The sequence below is a fragment of the Trachurus japonicus genome, chromosome 21 (assembly GCF_045865225.1).
Source record: "Trachurus japonicus isolate A0001 chromosome 21, Traja_1.0".
Classification (NCBI taxonomy): domain Eukaryota; kingdom Metazoa; phylum Chordata; class Actinopteri; order Carangiformes; family Carangidae; genus Trachurus; species Trachurus japonicus.
Genome location: NC_140927.1, coordinates 33,623,255 through 33,646,814, shown reverse-complemented (window position 1 = coordinate 33,646,814; position 23,560 = coordinate 33,623,255). Strand labels below are relative to the sequence as shown.

Sequence of the window (23,560 nt, the reverse complement as noted above, 5' to 3'; positions counted from 1 at the left end):
AAGTGTCAAAAACAACCAGGCACTTATTTTCATTTAATGTGGTCATGTCCATTGATTAAAATATTCTGGTCTACTGTCCAAACAGAGATAGAGAAGTTCCTTGGCATTAAAATGGTAATGGATCCTAAACAGTGTATTCTTGGTATCGATCTTTTGTCTTTGTCTGGTCAAACGGGTAAATTGTTGAATATTATGTTGTATGCCGCACGTCTGTCAATTTTGCATGCTTGGCTTGACGAGCACCCGCCTACGTTAGCAATGTGGTATGAGAAACTGTTATCAATTGTTCCTTATGAAAGACTATCTCATGTGGTGCAAGGAACCTTAGATGAATTTGTTAAAGAGTGGACCCCCCTGAGTATGTTTTTTGGATGCGAGTGGCCTTCAATAATAAGTGTTGGTGTAAATTAAGACAACACCCCCACACACACACCCTTTTTTTTTTTTTTTTTTTGTTCTTTTCTTTTCTTTTTCCTGTCTTTTGTGTTTTTGGTTCTTATTATATTATGTAGTATTATTTTGTGTTGTATGTTGTGTTCGCGACAGCGGAAGGCTGTACATTTGTGTTGTTTTTCTGATGAGCTTGTCTTGCTGTCAATGTAAATTAAAAATTAAAAAGAAAGTTTAAAAAAAAAAAAAAAATGTTAGTACACAAACCAGATGTAGCCTAATGTTTTAGGTATTTGAGCACAAGTAGGCCAAATGCATCAATTCAGAACCACTCATCAATATAATCTGATCTGATTGTAGTTGATTGTATAAATACACCCCCCCCCTTTTTTTTTTCTCTCACGCGCCTCGCGGGCATGGATAGGGGCCCACTGACATTGAGAGTGTACAGGGCCCAGAATTTGGTGCTACACCCCTGACTGGGGGTCATTAATACACTTTTGGGTCATATTACCCGGACAGAAAAATGATTAATAAAAAAGACAAGAATGAAAGGAAAGAAAAAAGGAGAAATCATATAAAAAGATGCTCTGATACCACACAGCAATAACAAACTAGAAAATTTCCTCTCGGGAAATTTTGAATGGGCCACGGGAGCTACTGCGGGTTGTGCCATCTCTGTCAACATGGGAATCAAACCCACGATCTTAAGGTCAAGACAGAGCTGATCAGACAGACACATGATCATCTTTCTATAAGCACTGATATGGAGGAGCTGTAACCACATTAGGTTAACTGTGTGTGTGTGTGTAGGTGTGTGTGTGTGTGTGTGTGTGTGTAACTGTAATCACATGAAGCTGGCTCTAGAGTGTGTGTGTGTGTGTGTGTGTGTGTGTGTGTGTGTGTGTGTGTGTGTGTGTGTGTGTGTGTGTGTGTGTGTGAGTGACTGTAATCACATGAAGCTGGCTCTAGAGTCTGTGTGTGTGTGTGTGTGTGACTGACTTGACACATAGTTAGTTAGTAGCTGCATCCTGTGTCAGTCTGATTTAGCTGTGTCTGTGTTTATAAACATTTAAACGAGCGCCAGGTGGATTGTTTATGAAGTTAACGAGCTCTGGCCTGAGGATCAAAGAGGTTACCACGGCGATAGGGGCCCCCGCAGGCTGAGACAGACAGAAACGTGGAGAAAAACAGCCATTTTCTGCCTCTAAACCGGCCTCACAATTAGGCTTAGCATGACAAAACGGTAACTCCTATCAGAACAAAACACAGATCAACGTTGCTCTAAGGACTTACTGAAAATTTCGGTACGATTTGGTGTTTCTACAGTAAATATTTTGGCGACGCTGGCAGTTTTAAAACATCAGGCCGTTCTGCTCCTCTCAGAAAATATTTGTATTGGACTCAATGAGGAGCAGGGACAGACGTGGCCGCACTCAGAGGCTGATTCTGTAAGTTCTGTAAGTCTCTCTGATATTTTGAGCACATGACATGAGAGATAACAAGTTTGTCTTACAAATTCTGAAAAAATTATGTCTGTAGAGTGTAAATTGTGGCCGTGGTGGCAATTTATCCAGAAAAAATACAGAATGTTTCTTCACTCTCTCCCACTCTAACCGATGATGTCACGCACTCTGACACGAACATTCCATGCAATACACACCCATTATAAACTCATAATTTCTCCAAAAATGATCATGGTCATTGATCAGGGATTGATCAAAAACTATATGACCTATCAAAACGTGGAGTAATACGACAATACACAAGACTTGTGTCTACTGTTTAAAGTTTAAATGGAGTCTCTAGGTGAAAGTATGCCTGAGCAGTAGACTTTTGTTAAACTCCAATGATTGGTCTTTTTCGGTCTTTTTTTTTCGCCCGTCCCATTGACTTACATGCAAAATTTTTGCGCAGTTTTTCGCGACTACGTCGCGAAAAATTCATAAACTGTTGAGAAAAGTAATAGCACAGCGATCCCGACCAGGACGCACGTTTTGATATATAATATGTCCTGCAACTCTTCGAGTTGCAGGACTAGTAGCGCATCGAAAATCGGCCGGAAGTGGAAAAATAACTAGAAAAAGCATTTCCAAAAATGGAAATGGTGTGAATGCTGAAAGCCATTGCTGAACCATGCTGAATTAGCAGAATAAATTGACAAAGAAATGCGGAATGGCATACAAGAAACATGTCCAAGGAGGGAATTGAACCCACAACCTTCAGTACATCAGCCCACTGACCTAACCACTTCACCATAGTTAGATTGAATGAGAGAAGAGTAAAAGAAATCCATGTATAAGAGGTCACTGACTTCTGAAGAGAGGTTGAGACTTTGATGAATGTGAGATTTTTCAATGATGCTTAAAAGAAAGAAAGAAAAGAGCATAAATGAGCCATTAGAAGTTTGTCTACAGATGAGGATTTGAATGAAGTCTCTATCAGAAAGTACCACATGAATGAGGCAGGAATCGAACCCATGGCCTCATGATCAATAAACCTTTACTCTGCCATTTCACCACAGAGAGCACACACCTAAACATGTTGTCATTGATTGTGATGATGTGCTGCAAACTGTGGCGCTTAACGAACACCTGTAACCAATTGAAGGTGGGGGAGGGGAGCAGAATTCAACATAACATAACAAGAGTGCCACTCTTGGATTTGAACCAGTGACCTTGAGGTTGGCAAGCAGCCACCTTACCCATTGGACTACAGACAGAGCTGTGGAGAAGGGAGATTGAGACTTTGATGAATGTGAGATTTTTCAATGATACTTAAAAAAAAAAAAAAGAAATGAGCCACAACAAGTAAGTAGAGTACCTTTTTTGTGACTTGTGACTATTTTTTGATGAAATCAAACAAAGTATAATGCCCATTCCAGCGAATTAAAAAGTTGAGCTCCTGCTACTCTGCTGTGAAATAAATTGCATTGGGCTGAATGGCAGAGAGAGAGGAGGAGGGAGAAGAAGAGGGGGAGGAGGGAGAAGAGGAGGAGGGAGGAAGGAAGGAGAAGAAGAGGAGGGAGAGGAGGAGGAGGGAGGAAGGAAAGAGAAGAAGAGGAGGAAGAGGGAGAGAAAGAAGGCGGAAGGAGGGAGAAGAAGAGGAGGAGGGAGAGGAGGAGAACGAGGGAGGAAGGGGGAGAAGAGGAGGAAGAGGGAGGAAGGAGGGAGAAGAAGAGGAGGAGGGAGAGGAGGAGGGAGAAGAAGAGGAGGAGGAGGAGAGAGGAGGGAGAAGAAGAGGAGGGAGAGGGAGAGAAAGAAGGCGGAAGGAGGGAGAAGAAGAGGAGAAGGAGGAAGAGGAGGAGGAAGAGGGAGAGAAAGAAGGCAGAAGGATGGAGAAGAAGAGGAGGGAGAGGAAGAGGGAGGAAGGAGGGAGAAAAAGAGGAGGAGGAGGAAAGTGAACTTGGTGGAGACATGAAATGATGTGGTAATGGTTTAATTCAACCAGTTACTCTTTCTAAAAAATATGTTGATGTTCATCTGGCCTCTAAAAAATAGAGGAGGACCAACCTCCTCTGACTCTATGGACCAGCACATAGCCAGAACAATACAAGTACAATAGTTGATCACCACAAAACCCCTCCATGTGCTAATGATCTGATTGAATACACCTGTGTGGCAGCCTGCACCATGGTGACTAACTGCTTACCTTTTACTGGGTGGCACTGTGGGTAGGTTAACTGTGTGTGTGTGGTGTGTGTGTGTGTGTGGTGTGTGTGTGTGTGTGTGTGTGTGTGTGTGTGTGTGTGTGTGTGTGTGTGTGTGTGTGTGTGTGTGTGTGTGTGTGTGTTGTGTGTGTGTGTGTGTGTGTGTGTGTGTGTGTGTGTGTCTTGATGGCCACCTGCACAACAGAGCAGGAGCAGAACAGTCAGTTTTGAGCTCGGCGCAGCTCTCCTAATGACAGCCAAAAAACAGAGAACCGTACCGTACCGTTATCAGAATGTGGTAGAGACTGCGCAAGGAGACCTTCCTGAGCACATTGATGTGCATTAAATGTTTGTAGGACAAATACTTTTCTTGCTGTCGCAAGGTAGAAAAGGGGGGCATCTCTGTTTTTCTAAAAAAAATCAGCTCCTACTTTTCTATTGAAGTGGATGAGCCACTGGAGCGGGTCTAGCTGCACAATTAGGCTCATAGAGACAATTCTGTAAGTCTGTCTGCTGTTTTGAGCACATCAGATGAGACACAACAAGTGTGGCTACAAACCGGTGAGGAAATCATGTGTCTAGAGTTTAATTTGTGGCCGTGCTGGCAATTTATCCAGAAAAAATCCTGAATGTTTTTTCGATCCCTCTCACTCTAACGATGATGTCACTCACTCTGACCCAACCCCATACACACTAATTGAAAAGTGTGAAATTTGTCAGAAATCCTCATGTGCTTTTAAAGGATTTATCCCAAAAACGGTACAAGCTATGAAAAAGTTGTAAATACAGGATGAATACATTAGAAGTTTGTCTACAGCTCAGAATTTGAATGAAGTCTCTAGCTGAAAGTATGTGGACGCTTTAAAGGCTGAAAGAAGTAAGAAGATTTGAAGAGTTTCAAGACTGTTCCAATGCATTCTCTATGGGGAAAAAAAAATCAGAAATAGTTGAATATTGCAAAAAGTATGAATAGTTGAAAAGAGAAAAGACATAGCACACCTGTCCCGAAAAGGCTGAACATTTTGATATTTGAATTGTTGAAATAGCACAAAGTATGAAGGACTAGTTACATGACAAAGAAAGGCAGAAAATGGCCGAACCGAATAACAATAGTGTGAATGCTGGAACAGCATTTCCTAACGGAACATGCGTGTGAATGCTGAAACCCAATGCTGAACCATGCTGAATTAGCAGAATAAATTGACAAAGACATGCGGAATGGCATACAAGAAACATGTCCATGGAAGGAATTGAACCCACAACTCCATGAGTGGTAACCTAACACACTAACCATACGGCCACAGAGAACCTGAGTTACAATGAGCTTTATACTATGAGGAATCAAAGACTGTCCAATGACAGCTGAATAATTGGAATCAAAAGGCAAGCAATGATGTGAAATGCCTGGGGCAGGAATCGAACCTATGACCTTATGATCATAAAGCCTTCACTCTGCCACTCGGCTACAGAGAGCACACTGCTTTCAAGACTGTTGTCATTCATTGTAATGTGATGATGTGCTGCAAACTGGTATGAGTAATCAAGGAGATAACAAACACCTGTAACCAATTGAAGGCGGTGGAGAAGAGCAGAATTCAACATAACATAACAAGAGTTCTTCCCTTGGATTCGAACCAGTGACCTTGGGGTTGGCAAGCGGCCACCCTACCCCCTACACTACAGTGGTGTGTTGTGCAAAAGAGGTTGAGACTTTCATGAATGTGAGATTTTTCAATGATGCTTAAAAAAAAAGTAAGGAAAGTGCAGAAATTAGCCACACCAAGCAAGAAGAGGACTTTTTTGTGACCTGTGACAATTTTTGGTGAATTAAAATGAATTTAAAAGCACTTAACAGCAAGTTACAAAGTTGAGCTCCTTCTCCTGCTGCTCATTCAGCAGAGAGCTCCCTGGCTGCATTTAAAAAATATTTTAAATTATTATCTAAGAATGAAGAATGGAATGGAATTGTTTGTTTGTGTATGTGTGCATGTGTGACTGTGTGTGAGTGTCTGTGTGTGTCTGTGTGTGAGTGTGATGCCTGTGTTTGTGCGTGGACATCCTCTGTCAGTCTGGTTTATCATGTGTGTGTGTGGGGCTGTGTTTAAAAAACATCTTAACGAGCGGCCAGCTGCACCTGCACTTGTTCTATTTATAGACATGATAACGAGCTGGCTGCTACAGCTGGACCAACTGCACACAGAGCAGAGCAGAGCAGAGAGATTTGAGCTCAGTGCAGCTTCCCAAAACAGCCCAGAAAAAGAGAACCATACCTCTTATCAGAATGTGGTCCTGACCATCTGGGCAAGGAGACCTTCCTGAGCACATTGATGTGCATTAAATGTTTGTAGGGCAAAAACTTTTCTCAGGGTCGCAAGGTAGAAAAGGGGGGCATTTCTGCTTTTCTAAAAAAATCAGCTCCTACTTTTATATTGAAGTGGATGAGCCACTGGAGCGGGTCTAGCTGGACAATTAGGCTCACTGAGACAATTCTGTAAGTCTGTCTGCTGTTTTGAGCACATTAAATGAGACACGACAAGTGTGGCTACAAACCGGTGAGGAAATCATGTGTCTAGAGTTTAATTTGTGGCCGTGCTGGCAATTTATCCAGAAAAAATCCTGAATGTTTTTTCGATCCCTCTCACTCTAACGATGATGTCACTCACTCTGACCCAACCCCATACACACTCATTGAAAAGTGTGAAATTTGTCAGAAATCCTCATGTGCTTTTAAAGGATTTATCTCAAAAACGGTACAAGCTATGAAAAAGTTGTACATACAGGATGAATACATTAGAAGTTTGTCTACAGCTCAGGATTTGAATGAAGTCTCTAGCTGAAAGTATGTGGACGCTTTAAAGCTTCAGTTGGTAACAATTATTCAGTCATATGTGCTGGAACTGTCACTATATTCTGATGGTCAGACATTAAATGAGTAATTTAGGACAAAATCCAACTCCTCTGGCTCCACCTACAGCCTGTAATCGTATTTGCCAAAATCCACCGCGCCCGACGATTCTCCACCAGTCAGGTAGAGGGAGCAGGAGGAGCAGCCAATCGCCGCTCCTACACGTCGTGCTATGGATACGCTACATCTTCTGTGGGTGCGTTTATGGCTACTTTGTGTGTGTCTGTGTGTGTGTGGGGCGCTTGGCAGAGGCAAAGACGGTTTATAAACTCTTTGGCAGAGGTTCATAAAGGGACCTGACGGAGTATTGTCTTGAAATTTCCGACCAAGTCGCGGAGTTTACTTTCACTTTCGTCAACTTACCAACTGGAGCTTTAAAGGCTGAAAGAAGTAAGAAGATTTGAAGAGTTTCAAGACTGTTCCAATGCATTCTCTATGGGGAAAAAAAATCAGAAATAGTTGAATATTGCAAAAAGTATGAATAGTTGAAAAGAGAAAAGACATAGCACACCTGTCCCGAAAAGGCTGAACATTTTGATATTTGAATTGTTGAAATAGCACAAAGTATGAAGGACTAGTTACATGACGAAGAAAGGCAGAAAATGGCCGAACCGAATAACAATAGTGTGAATGCTTCCAGCATTCACACTAATAATAAGAAGAAAAAATCCACACAATAACAGTAGTGCCCGGGCTTCGCCCGGGCACTGGTCCCTGCAGCTATTTCATAGCTGTTGGGACCAGTGCCCGGTGCGATTGCCCGTGGCCCTAATTAAACAGACACAAAAATGAAGACAACCACGGACAAGACAAGAAAGACAGATAGGGCCTGTAGGATTGGACAACCCTAGAATTTAGAGAGAGAGAGAAAAAAATGTTTAAAAAAATACTACTTATAATAGTAATAATTATCATAAAAGCTATGACACCTTCATTTCCTGAATATGCTCGATGGCCTTCGACCAGGTCAGAAGGGCGTCGAATATAGCACCATTGATTCATTCTGGCAGTAGATCTTTCCAGTATAAAGAGATAGCGGGTTCAAACCAGTTGTTAATAATATACTTTTTAGTTGCAGTTGAAGCCAGTGGCGTCATTTGGGTATGGCGGTGTATGGCACTCGCCATACCTTGACTTTGGTAGAAAACGTTCAGAGTACTGGCACTTATAGATTTTAACCCCTGGCGTACCGGGACTTTTTACGGCGTACTGGGACGGCGTACTGTGTCCTGTTGTAATTCTCTCTGACCGATTCGCGATAGTGTTGCCTCTTTCTCACCCGCTCCTCTCTGCTGCTCCTCTCTGCTGCTCCTCTCTCTCTGTCTCACTTAGGGGCGGGGCTGCCTCGCGCCGTGCGCTGTGTCTGTGAGAGCGCGTGTACGAGTGCACGCCGCTGCATCATAGATGTAACTGACTGTATAACTCCATGTGCTGCAGACGTGAATGTGGAGCGACTAAAACCTTCGTGAGTTATAAAGCCATCAACACGACTTCCCAGTGGTTCCTGCTAACAACTTAGCCTACCACTTATTCCACATGCTTAAATATGAGTCATATTTCAGTGCTTGTTTGGCTAAAACTAGCTACTTAGAGCACAGTAAAATGAAAGCTCTTATTTGAGAAACACTGTGAAGCTGCTGCAGTCATCTTGTTAAGAACAGGTTAATGACAGCTGTCTGTGAGTGTGGAGGCTGTTTATCTTGTCACAAATCACAAAAACTTCTAATTGAGACAAACGTCCCAAGCAAGCCCATCTCTAACATTAGGCTACCTGAATGTAGTGAATCACAGCAGCAACAGGAGGAATCACTCATTCAATTTAGTTGTGAAAATTTTGATTTGTTTCCAGATTAAATTTATTCTGACTTTGCTGTTAAACTTTGCTGTTCTTACTGTAGAAACATGTACTGTAAATTAGCAGTGAATGAACTCATTTTGCAATAATTTGTTGACACAAAAGAAATTAAGACAGGATACAGACACCTTTTACGGAGTGGATAAACTTAAAATAGCCTATTCATTTGTCTTCAGAGATTATTTACAAATGGATTTTAACAAGAAAATACTTGTTAAAAATCTTTGTAGAAGGTGAGTCAAGGTTCCCACGTGTCCTGGAAAAACCTGGAAAATGGTTATCCAGTCATGGAAAACACATGGAAATTGAGAAAATGTGTCAAAGGTCCTGGAAAAGCTTGAGTTGTCCTGGGAAATTATTTATCACACTATTACATCAGCTACCAGCTCTGTTTGACTTTTTCAGACCCCACTAATGATTTATTTTCCAAAGTTATATGAACCCTTGTGTCCAATCCATAGCTTGTGTCCAATCCATAGCATTGATAGTGATAATTCAGAAAGCTTCGTGATTTTGCTCTCAAATCACACCAGATTGCTGCATTTCAATTTACAATGCGCACAAATTTTCAGCCGGGGGGCTCTACCCCCCGGACCCCCCAGGGAGGGGTTGGTCCTTGCCATACCTTGTCTAAAACTGAAATGACGCCACTGGTTGAAGCTGCCATTAAGATTCACTTCTCCTTAAAAGGTAGGAAGAGATTTACCGATAATTTTAGGAACAATAGTGTTTACATATTCCCATGATGAAAATAAATGAATCCATATTGTATGCCAGTCGCATACCAGATCAAGAGATTGTAAAAAGATTGTCCCAGCCATATAGAACTGGAAGAGGTTTAATACCAGTTGAAGCAAGCTTGGTATAGATCTGAGAGACTAGTTTGGACTTTGAGGAGAGCAGAGCTATTAAGTTAGTTTTTAAGGCAGTGCAGAGTTGAAGGTAAAAGAACTTAGTTTTTTCGGCAACGCACACAGAGCCGTGGGCAGCCACCTTTCCATGCTGTACGTCGTGTATAGCGGGTTTCATCTGTACATTGTTTCGAAGGGGGAGGGGGCATGTGAATAGAATAGAATAAAACTTTATTGATTCCCCAAGGGGGAAATTCAATGTGCCGCAGCGGCAGGAAAATATACAACATAGATACAAAACAAGAAAAAGGTATCAGTGTCAGTGATCTTATGTACGACAGTAACAATAATCACCTCATGGTTAAAACCACCTCTCCACATCCCATACCTGCTGCTTCAATAAACCTCCATGTGCCACAGTGGGACAGCAGCTCAGTAAAGGCCTGCTGGGAGGGGGTACTGTTGGGACACTCAAGTATTTGTATCTAACATACATTTCAAACATAGATTTCTTTCCCCGCTCTCTATCTCTCACAAACATATTGATAATGGATCTGTCTCAATGGGCTGGGCGAGCCGGTCGACCTGACTGGACACGCTGGTTCAGGCCGAAAATATAAATGACTCGGGTTGTGTTAGGCCTCGGGCTTCCTTTTCCGGGTTCAGACCAAAATTCATGTTAGTGAATCAGAACGGGCTTTGACACACGCAGGTCGGGTTTTAATTTTCAGGCCAGTTGAAAACTCCACTCTGTGAACAGCTACTCCTCTCTCTGCACACTCCGATCCCACTATTATCAATAAGGAAGACCCCTCATTATGCTAAATATTCAAAATTCTCAAGTTTTACTTTTTTATATTCAAAACAACTTAAATTACCACATACACACAAAAACGTACCAACAACAGGTACTATTGTAAACCAGAACCAGTTCCCATGAACCAGGTATCGGTACTATATTGGTCTAAATGTGAAAAGTATCCCTAGTGTCTGTGAGTAAAGACACAGATTATTGTGTCTTCATTTATAGAAATGGCACCCAGAGGGTTAGTTAATCTGTCACCTGTCGGTGCTACAGACCCATATCAGACAAGCTAATGATAATTATCTGGGTATGAACAATGAGATAATAATTTTACAGTAAGAAGAATTTGGTTTAGTTCATTTTAATTGTCTATTTGTTTCTTACATCTCACAGAAAACATTAGGGCCCTCCCAGGCCTTGGTTCACAAAGGGAAACACATAAACGCAATTACACAATGTGCAAAACATATATTGGAGGCAGTATCTATGCATAAGATGGTCTGTACTTCACTTCATCATTACACAGAAACATTATGATATTGCAGTAACTATAATTGTGATTGGTGGGAACAGACTCCCTCTAAACCTGTAGGAGATGAATAGTTATAAGGAGCAATAAATTCATGATAAATCAGTACAATGTTTAAAATGATGATAATCCTTACTGTGTATTGGTCATGTAAAGAAATTCAAAGGTTAACTTAAATGAAATACATCTGATCTGTGCATGATTATTTCAGAGTGACTGTACATTATTTAGCTTGTTTCATTTGACACAACATCCTCTTGATGTGTCTGGATATTTCTTTCATTTTCAGCCCATATATGATTGGATTAAAGAGAGGATGATACAAAACCATTTGCAAAGTCATAATTAGACGCACAGTTTTTGGAAAATTAGATTCCAGTCGAGCTATAATGATATCATATGTACACAAACAGGAGAAGTTGATTAAAACCAACAGGTGAGGTAAACAGGTCTGTGCAGCTTTTTTCCTCACTTCTCTGCTGCTGCGATACACTATGATAAAAATCTTTGTGTACGTGAATAAAATGAAAAGCACAGGAACAAGTCCAACGTTAATCAAAACAATCAGACCATAAACTGAGATCAGTTTTGAACTCACACAGTGAAGTTTCAAGACTGAATTGTTGCAAAAAATTCCTTTCAAACTGAAGTTACAGAGCTTCTTATTTCTGCTCATTGCAGCTGGCACCACAACATGTAAAGCAGGAAGGATCCAAGCTAAACCCAGGAAAATACTCACTGTGCTTCTCCTCATGATAGTTGGATATTGCAGAGGTTTACATATAGACACATACCTGTCATAGGCCATGGCTGACAACAGTAAGAACTCTGAACCAGCCAGAGAGTAATATATGAAATATTGAAAAAGACAAGCTGAGTAAGATATGATCTGTTTTTTAGATAAAAAGTCAATGAAAAGCTTTGGGTAGATGACGTTACTGAAAAGAACTGAGTTCAGTGACAAAGCTGCGATAAAAATGTACATCGGCTCATGAAGGTTTTGATTAATCCAGATCAGACTCACAATTGTTAAATTACAGAAAATTATTAGAATATAAACTGTAAACATGACTAAAAAATAAATATATCTAAACTTGTTTACTTCCACATACCCACCAAGAATTATATATGTCATATTTGACGTGCCATCCATTAAAGGATTTACCACACAGCTTGTATACCTGGTAAAAAAAAAAAAAGAAAATATAAATTGGACTATGAGGGTTAAAATTACAAAGACAGTGCCTTATTCCTTCACAGATACCTGACCATGAAATTAAATTTCATCCACAGATGTGAGAAAGTGAATTGAGTGAGTCGCTGGAATGATTTTATGAGACTCCTACGTCCTCCATGGATCTCATTAACCCCTCCATCAAGAACTGCTTTCAGCGTCAGCAGCAACTCTGGAGGCCTGACGCAAATGGTGCTTTATAAATTTTTAGAGTTCTATAAACATGCTCCTCAGATTATGGGCTCTAATTTTGTGGCGCAACGCAGGGTGGCGCAGCATGGCGAAGCCGGCACAGTGGTAATTTCATCCAATGCAGTGCCTGCGCAGCGAATTTGGTAATTTGGTAGACGGAGGCGCGCCGAGATGGGTGTGGCTGCGCAGCAGGGGGAGGTGTTGACAGATTCAGCTTGGCGCAGTGACAATTTTGTGCCCAGAGTGCGCCGAAAGCCCGCCAGCTCCAATCTGGTCTACTCTCAGCGCAAGGCGAAGTGCAGCCGGCGCAGTGGTAATTTGACTGATGACGCACAGTGCGCACATGTCACCAAGACCTCACAGGCAGGTTTCCACAGTTCCAGGCACATTAAATACAATAGGAAATGATCACAAAACCACTATTTAATGTAACTATCTGAATCAGCACATACATTTATATCTATATCAATTGTCCCGTCACACTGATGAGATATCAAAGGCTGTCGGCATGCGTAATGGAAACTTAACAGAGTGAATTAACAGATGAAACCAGGGACAGACTGGGACTAAAAAGCCGTGGATGTCCCAAAAGCAGGATTGTGAGGGTGGATGACTTCATGTCGCTGCTGTGTTGACACTATGCCATCCACCGTTGTGATGATCCACTTTATTATTTATTTACTTATTAATTTATTTGCGAGCGAGCGGCCGCATCGTCACGCGGCCACAACAAGAAACTAAAAGCAAACAAACTATCATCTCAGCCAACCACAAACAGCCTCAGCATCAGATAGTGAGCATATATTTGGCATCTCCCATCTCAGCAAATTCAAAAGAAAGAAGAAGACAGACGGCCATGCGTCCTTTACACACAGCTGTTTCTGATTTCCTTCCCGTTATGGTATTTGTTTATGTTGTGATCTGTGCACACGGGTTTAAATATAGGTTACCTAAAATGAGTGTCTTTATTAGTGGCAAAGGGGTGTGTGTTTTGTTTTTTTTTTACACTGGGTAGTTCTCAGTATGTCAGAGCAAAAATTGCAAACTGTGCCTGGACACACCCCGTTGGCGCGGCGCAGGGCCTGGGGCCTCATGTATTAATGTTGCGTACGCACAAAAAAGTGGCGTACGTCATTTTCCACGCCAACGTTCAGATGTATCAAAAGTGAAATGACCGTGGAAAAGTGCGGTGGCCCACGCCAACTCCATAGCTGGCGTACGCACGTTTCTACAGCTATTGTTCCTTTGGCGACACTTAGAGGTGAAGCTGTGAAACTGTTAATAATGTGAAAACAATTAGTCCTCAGAGTAATGTGCACATCAGAGACACATTTATGAACAACCCATCCACGTGTTGCAATTAGATAGGTGGATATAAAAGCACGCGCAAAGTGGTACCGTCAGCTTTAGTTTTAAGATATTGCAGATGCTGCAGTGCGAAGTGAATGTACAGATGCATCACATATTAACAAACATTGAGGCGAGATGGCTGGTTCAGCGCACGATTCATTCATTCAGCATAGTTGGGAACAGATTACAGGCTGGCACTGCAAAGTAAATGTATTTGTTTAATTGTCCTATAACCCCCGATGCACACTGAGCATGTCCGCCCAGATATCACACTGTCAGTGACTTTCTTTTTTTGCTGGTTAAACTACACACGCTGTGTGAAGTAGCCTACTTAATGTCAATAAACACATACGTAAAGTTGGACATGTGTCTTTATCAGCCTCCCTGGCGCACTTCTGCATTTATTTACTACGCGATCTGTGTATAAAAAAGGCAAATGACAATCATAAATCCATTTCACATAATTTAATTATCGAGTACATTGTCTGCTTTCATTTGGGATGACAGCGGTCCTCCGCCTCACGTTCACCTTTATATAACACACACACTCTCCCACCCCCTTTGTGATGGTGCCGGAGGACGGCAAAAAAAAAAAAAAAAAAAGATGTTTACACGGCTCAACTTTATCGAGGAGCACCTTCAACTCAAATTTGGTTAAATTGCTCTTCCTCACAGTTTTTCATGGTGTTATCTGACCGTAAAGAGAAGGGGTGCAGTACAAAATTGTCAGTCTTGAACAGAGGTGGCAAAAGTACTCATATTCTGTACTTAAGTAGAAGTACAGATACATGTGTAAAAAATTACTCTGGTAAAAGTAGAAGTACTGATTCAACTCCTTTACTCAAGTAAAAGTAAGAAAGTACAGGCTCTGAAATGTACTTTCAAAGTAAAAGTAAAAAGTAAAAATGAATTTTTGCCGTTAATGAAACCCACATAATTTGATAATTTTGTTAAACAAAAAAAGTTCAGACAGAATAATCAAGATTGAACTGACCAGAGGCAGTGTTTCCCAACGTTTGGGCCGCCACAGACTCTCACAAAATAATAATAATAATAATTTTTAAACAGCGTTTCACCACCTCTCATCTGCCAGTCAGTCCACCTGCCGTCTCTCTCGCGTGCGGTCGCACCCACGTACAATTACGCGCACACACACGCGCGCACACGCACGGGCACATGGACAGGTTGCTTTTGCCCCTCGTAAACGGTAAATGCGCTGATTGTACAGTGTTCGCCCCCCCCCTCCCCCGTCAGATAGTCCGACCACCATCGCTTCCTTCCTCCATGCTGCTGCCTCCATGTTGCAGTATACAAGTTGGTAACTCGGTTCTCTCTCTACCGCCCCCCCCCCCCCCTCCCTCTTCTTCTCCCTCTTCCCCTCTCTAGTTTGTCACGTCTTTTACCGGTGCTTTTACGTCGTGTCAAAAAAAAAAGTAACGAGCCTGTTTTTACAATGTAAGGAGTAGAAAGTACATATTTTTGCGTATAAATGTAGGGAGTAAAAGTAAAAAGTCGTCAGAAAAATAAATACTCAAGTAAAGTACAGATACCTGAAAAATCTACTTAAGTACAGTAACGAAGTATTTGTACTTCGTTACTTGCCACCTCTGGTCTTGAATCAATGGGACAACATTATGGTGGGGTGAGGGCAAGGTGCTGTCATAAAGTTTCTAATTATGTCCCATAAGCCGTCCTCCCTCCTGTGAAGGTCCAACAAGGCGGATGCAGCCCTTTCCATGCTTACAAGGTTTAAGAATTCATCCAGCCATTTCAACATGTTGAAACAGTCGGGCTTTCTAACTTTCCAGTTCATTAGTATTGTACGTTTAGTTGTAAGACAAGCAAGTGAGACAATTTTTTGCGCAATTAAAGAGTTCATGCCAGACGGTTGAACACCTAACAGGCATGTAGCTGGAGAAAGAGTCAGTTCAATATTTAAGATTTGAGACAATGTGTCTCTGACTGCATCCCAAAAAGCCTTGACAGCAGGACAAAACAGGAGGGAGTGGGCCAGGGTGCCTACTTGCCCACACCCATGCCAGCATAGATGTGATACAGAGTTATCCATTTTGTTTAGCTTGTAAGGCGTGATATAGGCCCTATGTAAGATTTTAAAGTTGATAATCCTAAAACGTGCACATTTGGTAAAAGATACAGAGCTATTCCAGATTCTGTCCCATTCCTGCTGGGGAAGTGAGATACCTAAATCTTCCTCCCATCTTGACTGAGCCCTAATGTTGGAATTAGAGGAGGATAGGAGTAATAATTTATAAATGCCTGAGACCAGACCTTTTCCACCCACAAGTTTTTTTAACGTTTTGTCTAAGTGTTCCTGACTACACACACTTGCTCCTTTTGAGGATATTTTGGTAATAACAGCCTTGAGCTGGAGATAGGAGAGGAAACTTGAGTTATTCATGTTAAATTTTGATAACATTTCAGAGAAAGGTATCATGGTGTTATCCTTCACAATTTGCCCTAATGTATGCAATCCACCATTTTTCATAGCAGAGATGTTTAAAGGGAGGCCGCCTGCTGAAATAAGAGGGTTACTCCATAGTGGGCAGGAGGGAAGAGAACTCCCCACAATGCCTAGCCTTCTATGCACAAGCTTTACTATGCCAATGGAGCACCTAATTATTGGATTGTCTATACCAGCCATATCTTTAGGACAGTACCATAATGATGGCAGGGATATATGTTTATTATGATCTTTAATTATCTGTTCCTCTAACCAATCCCAATTTGGCTTACAGGTTTTAGAGCTATATCCCCATACAATGGGAAATCTGGCATTGTATGCGAGATAATATAAATACATATCAGGAACACTTAGACCTCCTTTACTCTTCAGCATGGACATCTTTTTATAACTGATTCTAGGTTTTTTATTCTTCCATAAAAATGTAGAGAATATAGATTGTATATCTTTAAACCAATATTGAGGGAATTGAAGGGGAATAGATGATATTACATGGGCTAGTCTTGGCAGAGCATTCATTTTTAATATGTCTACCCTGCCCCATAATGATAAGGGTAAAGTTGACCATCTTTTCAAATCTTCTTTAATTATTTTAAGTAAACCTGGACCATTGGCATCAAAGATCTTATTGATTGGTGTTTTAATCGTTATACCTAAATATTTAATACCTTCAGGTTTCCAAATAAATGGGGCTGAGCCCAAATGAGACGAGTGAGTAAAGGGGTTTAATGGTAAGGCTTCGCATTTACCCCCATTTATTTTATAGCCCGAGAGCAGACTAAAGGTTTTAATTGTCTCCAATACTCTAGGAATGGATTGAAGGGGGTCAATTAGAGTCAATAAAATATCATCAGCAAATAAATTCATTTTAAACTGGTGGCCACCCATAGGGATACCCTTTATGTTAGAGCTAGCGCATATGGCACAGGCTAAAGGCTCGAGAGCCAAGATAAAAATTAAGGGGGAAATTGGACAACCCTGTCGTGTCCCTCGATACAATTGGAAGGGCTCAGATAATATATTATTGCTTCTAATCATGGAGACTGGGTCAGAGTAAAGTGTTCTAAACCATTTCATACATACCTGACCAAACCCAAATCTAGATAAGATATTAAATAAATATGGCCATTCTATTCTATCAAAGGCTTTCTCAGCGTCCAGCGATATTGCCATCGCTGGACGCTGAAGTGAGCCTGCTCTGTGCATTACCTGGAACAGTCTTCTCATATTGTTAGCAGACTGGCGGCCAGCTATAAATCCCACCTGGTCCAGGTTTACAAGAGAGGGAACTACTTTTTCCATGCGAAGAGCAAGGAGCTTTGCAAACACTTTGTAGTCATTGTTTAAGAGACTTAAAGGCCTATAATTGCCCATTAATTGATGATCTCTACCGGGCTTAGGAAGTAAACATATTATGGCTGTACGCATTGACAATGGCATTGACTGAGATTCAATCATGTCGTTGTACAACTCAACCAGCAAAGGTAGTAATGCATCCAGAAAACATTTGTAAAATTCACTTGTAAATCCATCTTCTCCTGGACTCTTGCCAGATGATAGTGATTTTACAGCTGTCACAATTTCCTTGGTTGTAATGGAATTCTCCAGTTCATCTACCTGAGCAACACTTAATACAGGGAGTGACACATTCCTTAAAAAACTATCCAAGTTGTGATTTTGGGCTAGGCACTCACTTTGATATAGTTCTGAGTAGAACTCTCTGAAAGCATCACTGATTAGCTTTTGATCCGTTATGATTGTGCCTTTAGCATTCTTTATAGCTGGGATACACTGCTTGCTCTCAAGCTGTTTAAGCTGTAGAGCAAGCTTCTTTCCAGCTTTGTCCCCACACTCAAAGTGTTTCCTACGAAGCCTGTACAGGGCAAATGCAGTCTCCTCATGTATTGTTAGTTGTAAGTCGGCCCTTATTGAGAGGACAGAGCTCTTTAACACTTGGTTAGTGGGGTCTTGCATGTGTTGCAATTCCAATGATCTAAGTTCATTACGTAATTTAACTTTCTTTGCCACAGCTTCCCTGTGCTTTGCTGATGCGTAGCTAATTATCCAACCTCGACAGGTGGCTTTGAAGGCCTCCCAAACAGTTTGTATAGAGGAAACAGAGGCTGTATTTATAGATATAAATTCCTCTGTTCTGGTTTTAATGTGGGAGACAAAGGTGTCATCTTTTAAAAGTGCATTATTGAATCTCCACTGTTTCGGTTTATTAACAATAGGACTTAGGCAGACTATAATTGCAAGGGGAGCATGGTCCGATAGGACTATACTATATATTTCAGCGTTGATAACCTTTTCTACATGAGAATTGGATAATAGGAGATAATCAATTCTAGAATATGAATTGTGCACCTTTGAGTAAACTGTATATTCCCGAGAGTGAGGGTTCAATAATCGCCATACATCAGACAAAGCCAGTGATTCTAACAACTCATTAAAGGCACTTGACAATGATCTATCAACTGGAAGAGGGTATCCCGAGCGATCTATCAGGGCATCTCTGACTAGGTTGAAATCGCCCGCCATTAGGATGGGATGATTAGCATGCCGTGCCAAGCGGGGTATAATAGGGGATAAAAAAGATGCTTGAGCAGAATTGGGAGCATAAATGTTAACCATTGTGCATTTTTCGTTCTGCAAATTGCCAAATAATATCAGATATCGGCCTTCTTTATCCATCTCCATATCAATTAGGTTGTATGAGATTTTCTTAGAGATCAAAATGCTCACACCTCTACACCCTCTAGAGCCTGGGGAGGAGAACACTTGGCCCACCCATCTTTGCTTTAATTTAAGTGATTCTTCCATATTAAGATGGGTTTCCTGTAACATTGCTATATCAGTGTCAAGTGCCCTTAGATGTGACAAGATCTTATATCTTTTAACAGTATTCTGAATTCCGTTTACATTCCATGAGGTCACTTTTATAGCATTAATCACCATTTATTCAAAAGAAAAAAGGGAGAAGAGAGAAAAAATGAGCAGTGAGTAAGAGCACATGGACAAAGAACAACAGCTGATGCTTTGCATGCATACGTAGATACTGGATACTGCACATGTAGGGGTCTGGGGTATGGAGTGAACAGTTGGGGGGGGGGGGGGCTGGGAGAACACACAAAGACAAGGAACAACACAAATATTACGCCAGGTGGCATAAACAAAACAAAAAAAACAATTTGATGAGGCAAGCCCCATCTTCTATCCGCGATGGGTGGGTGAAAGCGATGCTAAGGCAGTCGAAGACCGTTACCGAAAAGATACATAGTTATTAAACCTGCAATATAATCAGCTGGGTGGCACACATCAATTCTCAGTTCTTCGTCTCCATGATCCGTGGTATGCCAAGGGAGAGGGGGGGGGGGGGTCTATGGACTGCAAGTTGAAAGTGTGGGAGGGGGAGAAGAAAAAAAAAAAAAAAAAATACGTGGAAGGGAGAAGGGGATAATAAAATAAAATAAAAAAAAATTAGGGTGGGCGAGGGGGGGGGGGGGGTACAAAACAAAACAAACAAACAAAAAAAAAAAAAAGAAAAAAGTCACTTACAGTCGGGGCGAGGTAGATTCCAGGACGCACACTTTGATACATCAGATTTTCTTTGTGCGTACGACAGTTTCTGGATTCTGGCGTACGCCATGTTTCAGTATGAAATCCACGCAAGTATTGATACATGAGGCCCCTGGTCTACGAAATAAGAGCCCTATAACTCAAAGTATCATAGGGGAAGATTTCTGTTGGAGCAGATAAAATAAAAGATATGGGTAAGTGTACCTATTAAGCCCACGTACCATATAAGCCCACTTGTGACTTCTGAGTCAAATTAAAAAAAAACTACATCACCATTTTTGCTGGTTCATGGTTCTTCCAATGAAGCAGCTTGTTACATAAATTATACTTTTTATTCTAAGCAAATCAGATTTGTCAATCTTGAGTTATCGAAGCATATGTGTGACATGTGCCTGCTGCTCCCGAAGAAGTTGCAAAAAAACTTCAGTGATTTTGATGCCCTGAAAAAACAATATTTATTCCATATTTCTACTCCGACTTTAGCTAAGAACTCATTTGTTACCAAAATTTAAGAGATTAGTGCTTTAAATAAAACATGTGTTAGAATTTTTCTAGAATTAGAAATAGTTTTTCTTTTGAATTCAAAATATGCATTTTAGCATGCTAGCAAACAGCCCACATGCCACTGCACACAGCCACTGCATAGCATTGTTCATTGCCATGACATAAAGCATGATAAACATGGATAGTTTACATTTTTGTATGCAGAATATCCTATTTTATTGTTAAATTGATAATACATATGAATATTTATCTTTATTTATTTTTTAATTAACATTTTTACCAAGTGGGCTTAAAGGGGACAGTAGCAAAAAAATCACACCATTTAGGGCAGATGTAAATGAGTATAGCTAATTACTTAAATACATGATCAATTAATACTTTTCATGTTATGTTAGTGCAGCTTATATAGATTCATGTCATGTAGTTGTTTTTAAATGCCATGTGTGTAGAATAAAAATATTCAGATTTTTAACCAGTAATTCACTGATGTTCCCTTTAAGCCCACCTGCTCCCATTAAGCCCACTGGTTGTGTTTCAATGGAGAGTTTCTTCCTTTTGACTTTTGAACCATTTTCCTGCCTAAGTTTGACCTCACCTAATCAATCAGCTTCATAATTCAGATAATTAAATACCCAAATTTAAATATTAGTGATATTGCATCGGCCAATTCATTCATTTTATTCATTGTTTCTATTTAAGCTGTGTTTTTATGTTTAAAAAGTTATTTGTTTAGTTGTAAATACTGAAATTGATTAATTTATTATCCTTAAAATAGTATTGAACCAGGAAACTGTCTTTCTCTCAGTCATTGGGTCTTCAGAAATCTAGATAAAAACACTTTCAACCAGCTGGCTGGACCAGAAAATTTGGCCAAATGTAAATGCCAATTGTATAATGTAGGATGGAGATACAGACAAAATGACAACAGATATTGAAAGCTTAAGTACCGAAGAGTAATTTCCATTCTAATTTTTATTTTGTTCATGAATAGTTTTTTGGCTACATTCCAAAGAAGACATGTTGTAAGTTTAGCTTTTTCTGTGTTGACAACACAGCAAATAGGCCGATCATGCCTATTTCAAATGCCGTTTACAGGGCCGAGGAGAGGAGTGGAGACAAAATGAAAATAGCTATTGAGAGCTAAGAGATTACATATTTTAATAGAATAAGTTTGGATTTTTAAGATTTTTAAATATATATATGTATTTATCAACAAATCATGAAGTGGGCTTATTTGGAACACCCATGGGCTTAAAGGGTACATTAAGTACCCATTAAGCCCATGCCAGATTTTTGGTATATTTTGACAAATTAAACAATAAAAACAATAAAAATTGCTATAAATGAACGATTGACACTTCAAATTAGACAATAGACTATCATTTGAACTAAAATGTTTTCACTTAAATTGGGGTGGTATATATTAAAAATGGCTGAAAAGCAGATTTGGTGGGCTTAATAGGTACACTTACCCTATAAGTGGAAAGGAATACAGCAATATTATTTTACGAACTTTAATAAACAACAATGGAGTGTTTTAGGGTTAACAGATCTTGGGGGGCGTGTTCAGATATGACCACATAGTGGGTCCTTCCAGAGAAACTTCCCGAGCTGGTAGCCTATCAAGATGGTTAAAGCAGAAGTAAGTGATATATTTGTGTTAATATAAGTCTTAAATAGTTATATCTTCCGACAGCAATCACTTACATAGAGTGTTTGGACCGAAACACGGGTCTCTCAGTCACTCTGCTCTGCTCTGAGCCCAGGAGAAAACATTTATCATATCCTACAGTTTTTATCCAATGAGGAGAGAGAACGGCATGCAGGGCTGTGTGTGCAGCCAAGGGACGCCGTGAATGTGGCGACGTAGGGACGAGGACTGTTATGGTGCGTTCAAGGAAACTCGTAGACTCGTGTTTTTCCGTCCTGTGAAGTTGTATCAGTTCGATCTGGTACGAGTTCACGGGTCGGAAGTTACGAGTGGCCGTTATAGTGACTTTCACAGGTAAAACAGGTCGGAAAAACACGAGTGGGTTGCCTGGAACGCTACAAAGTCGTAAGTTGTGACTTGAAGCTGTAATTTACGATTTCAAAAGCCTGCCTCGAACGCAGCATTAGCGAAAACGACCGGATCGCTTACTTCTGCTTTAAGTAGTGGTCTCCAATGAGTAAACAACCTGTCAGACGAACATCTTAAGCCTGGTACACACATAAAGATTTGATACATCTCAACCAATTTTTTATGTGTGAGAGACCCCACACACTTTGAACAGTTTTGATCGTGTTGTGTGTGGTGTGCTCCAATATTCCAAATACAGCACACCACACACACATCGATTTGTCTGATGACACACTAGAATCTCATCCCCCACGCCAGAAATCTTGCGTGATCAAACGTGATCTGACGTACTTTGTATAAACCGTCTCTGATGGTAGCCATGGAGACGATAGCCACACTGGTTTGTTATGCTACGGTTGTCGATGCTGACCGTTTAAAAAAAACTGAGATTTGGGTAGCCGACGTCAGACCCTGACGTCTAACCGTAACCAAAGACGGTAGAGTAGTGAAGTATCTTTGCTGTGTACCGTAACTATATTATATAACATAATTTAATAAATAAATAATAATAATAATAATACAATTTAATGCAGACTGATGTGTTCATTGTAAAACATTTATTTATTGATGTAGATGTGGTGATTTCTGTACATACAGAGCCCCGAGGCAGCGCTGCTCCTCTGTCCAATACACACATGAAGCTTCACTTTACATTCAGACTAACTATTGCTACTGCCACTAGGGATGTATACCGTGGACCGGTACTTTTTGGTACTGGCTCATAATTGGGTCGGAACCAGAGTATCGTTAAGATTCTGGACAAACGGTACTCTTATCGGTACTTTTTGAACGTCTCCCTAACCGTCACGTAATAATGACACTGCCGCCACAGCAGCTTGTCACCCCCCAATTTCCACCGGATCCGTCAGCGCCAGGGAACCGCTACATGGCGGTCACCGCAGCTGGTCCCTGCCGCTAATCAGCACTTGGACCGGGCGAGCCACGGCAAGTCTCAGCAGCGTCTCTCTGCGCTGCGCTATCAAATCCGACACACGGCCTGACGGCGCGTGTGGAGCGAGACGAGTCCGGCCCGGTCCGTTCGTGTGTGTCGGGTCGTCATGTGTTTGAAGCCTCGCACCGGAGACCCAGCAAAGTACCTACTTTAATTCATGTCGG

At 40.9% G+C, this 23,560-nt stretch overlaps 2 protein-coding genes across 2 annotated transcripts in view; one reads left to right on the top strand and one right to left on the bottom strand.

Moving 5' to 3' along the window:
* Positions 1-23,560, top strand: part of LOC146965605 (MAGUK p55 subfamily member 4-like) — a 245,620-nt gene that overhangs the window by 25,246 nt on the left and 196,814 nt on the right. The gene's annotated exons all lie outside the window — the stretch shown is intronic.
* Positions 11,208-11,977, bottom strand: LOC146965635 (olfactory receptor 4C15-like). Its single transcript, XM_085766342.1, is given in 2 exon segments — positions 11,208-11,962; positions 11,965-11,977. Coding segments are annotated over 2 exon segments (768 nt in total).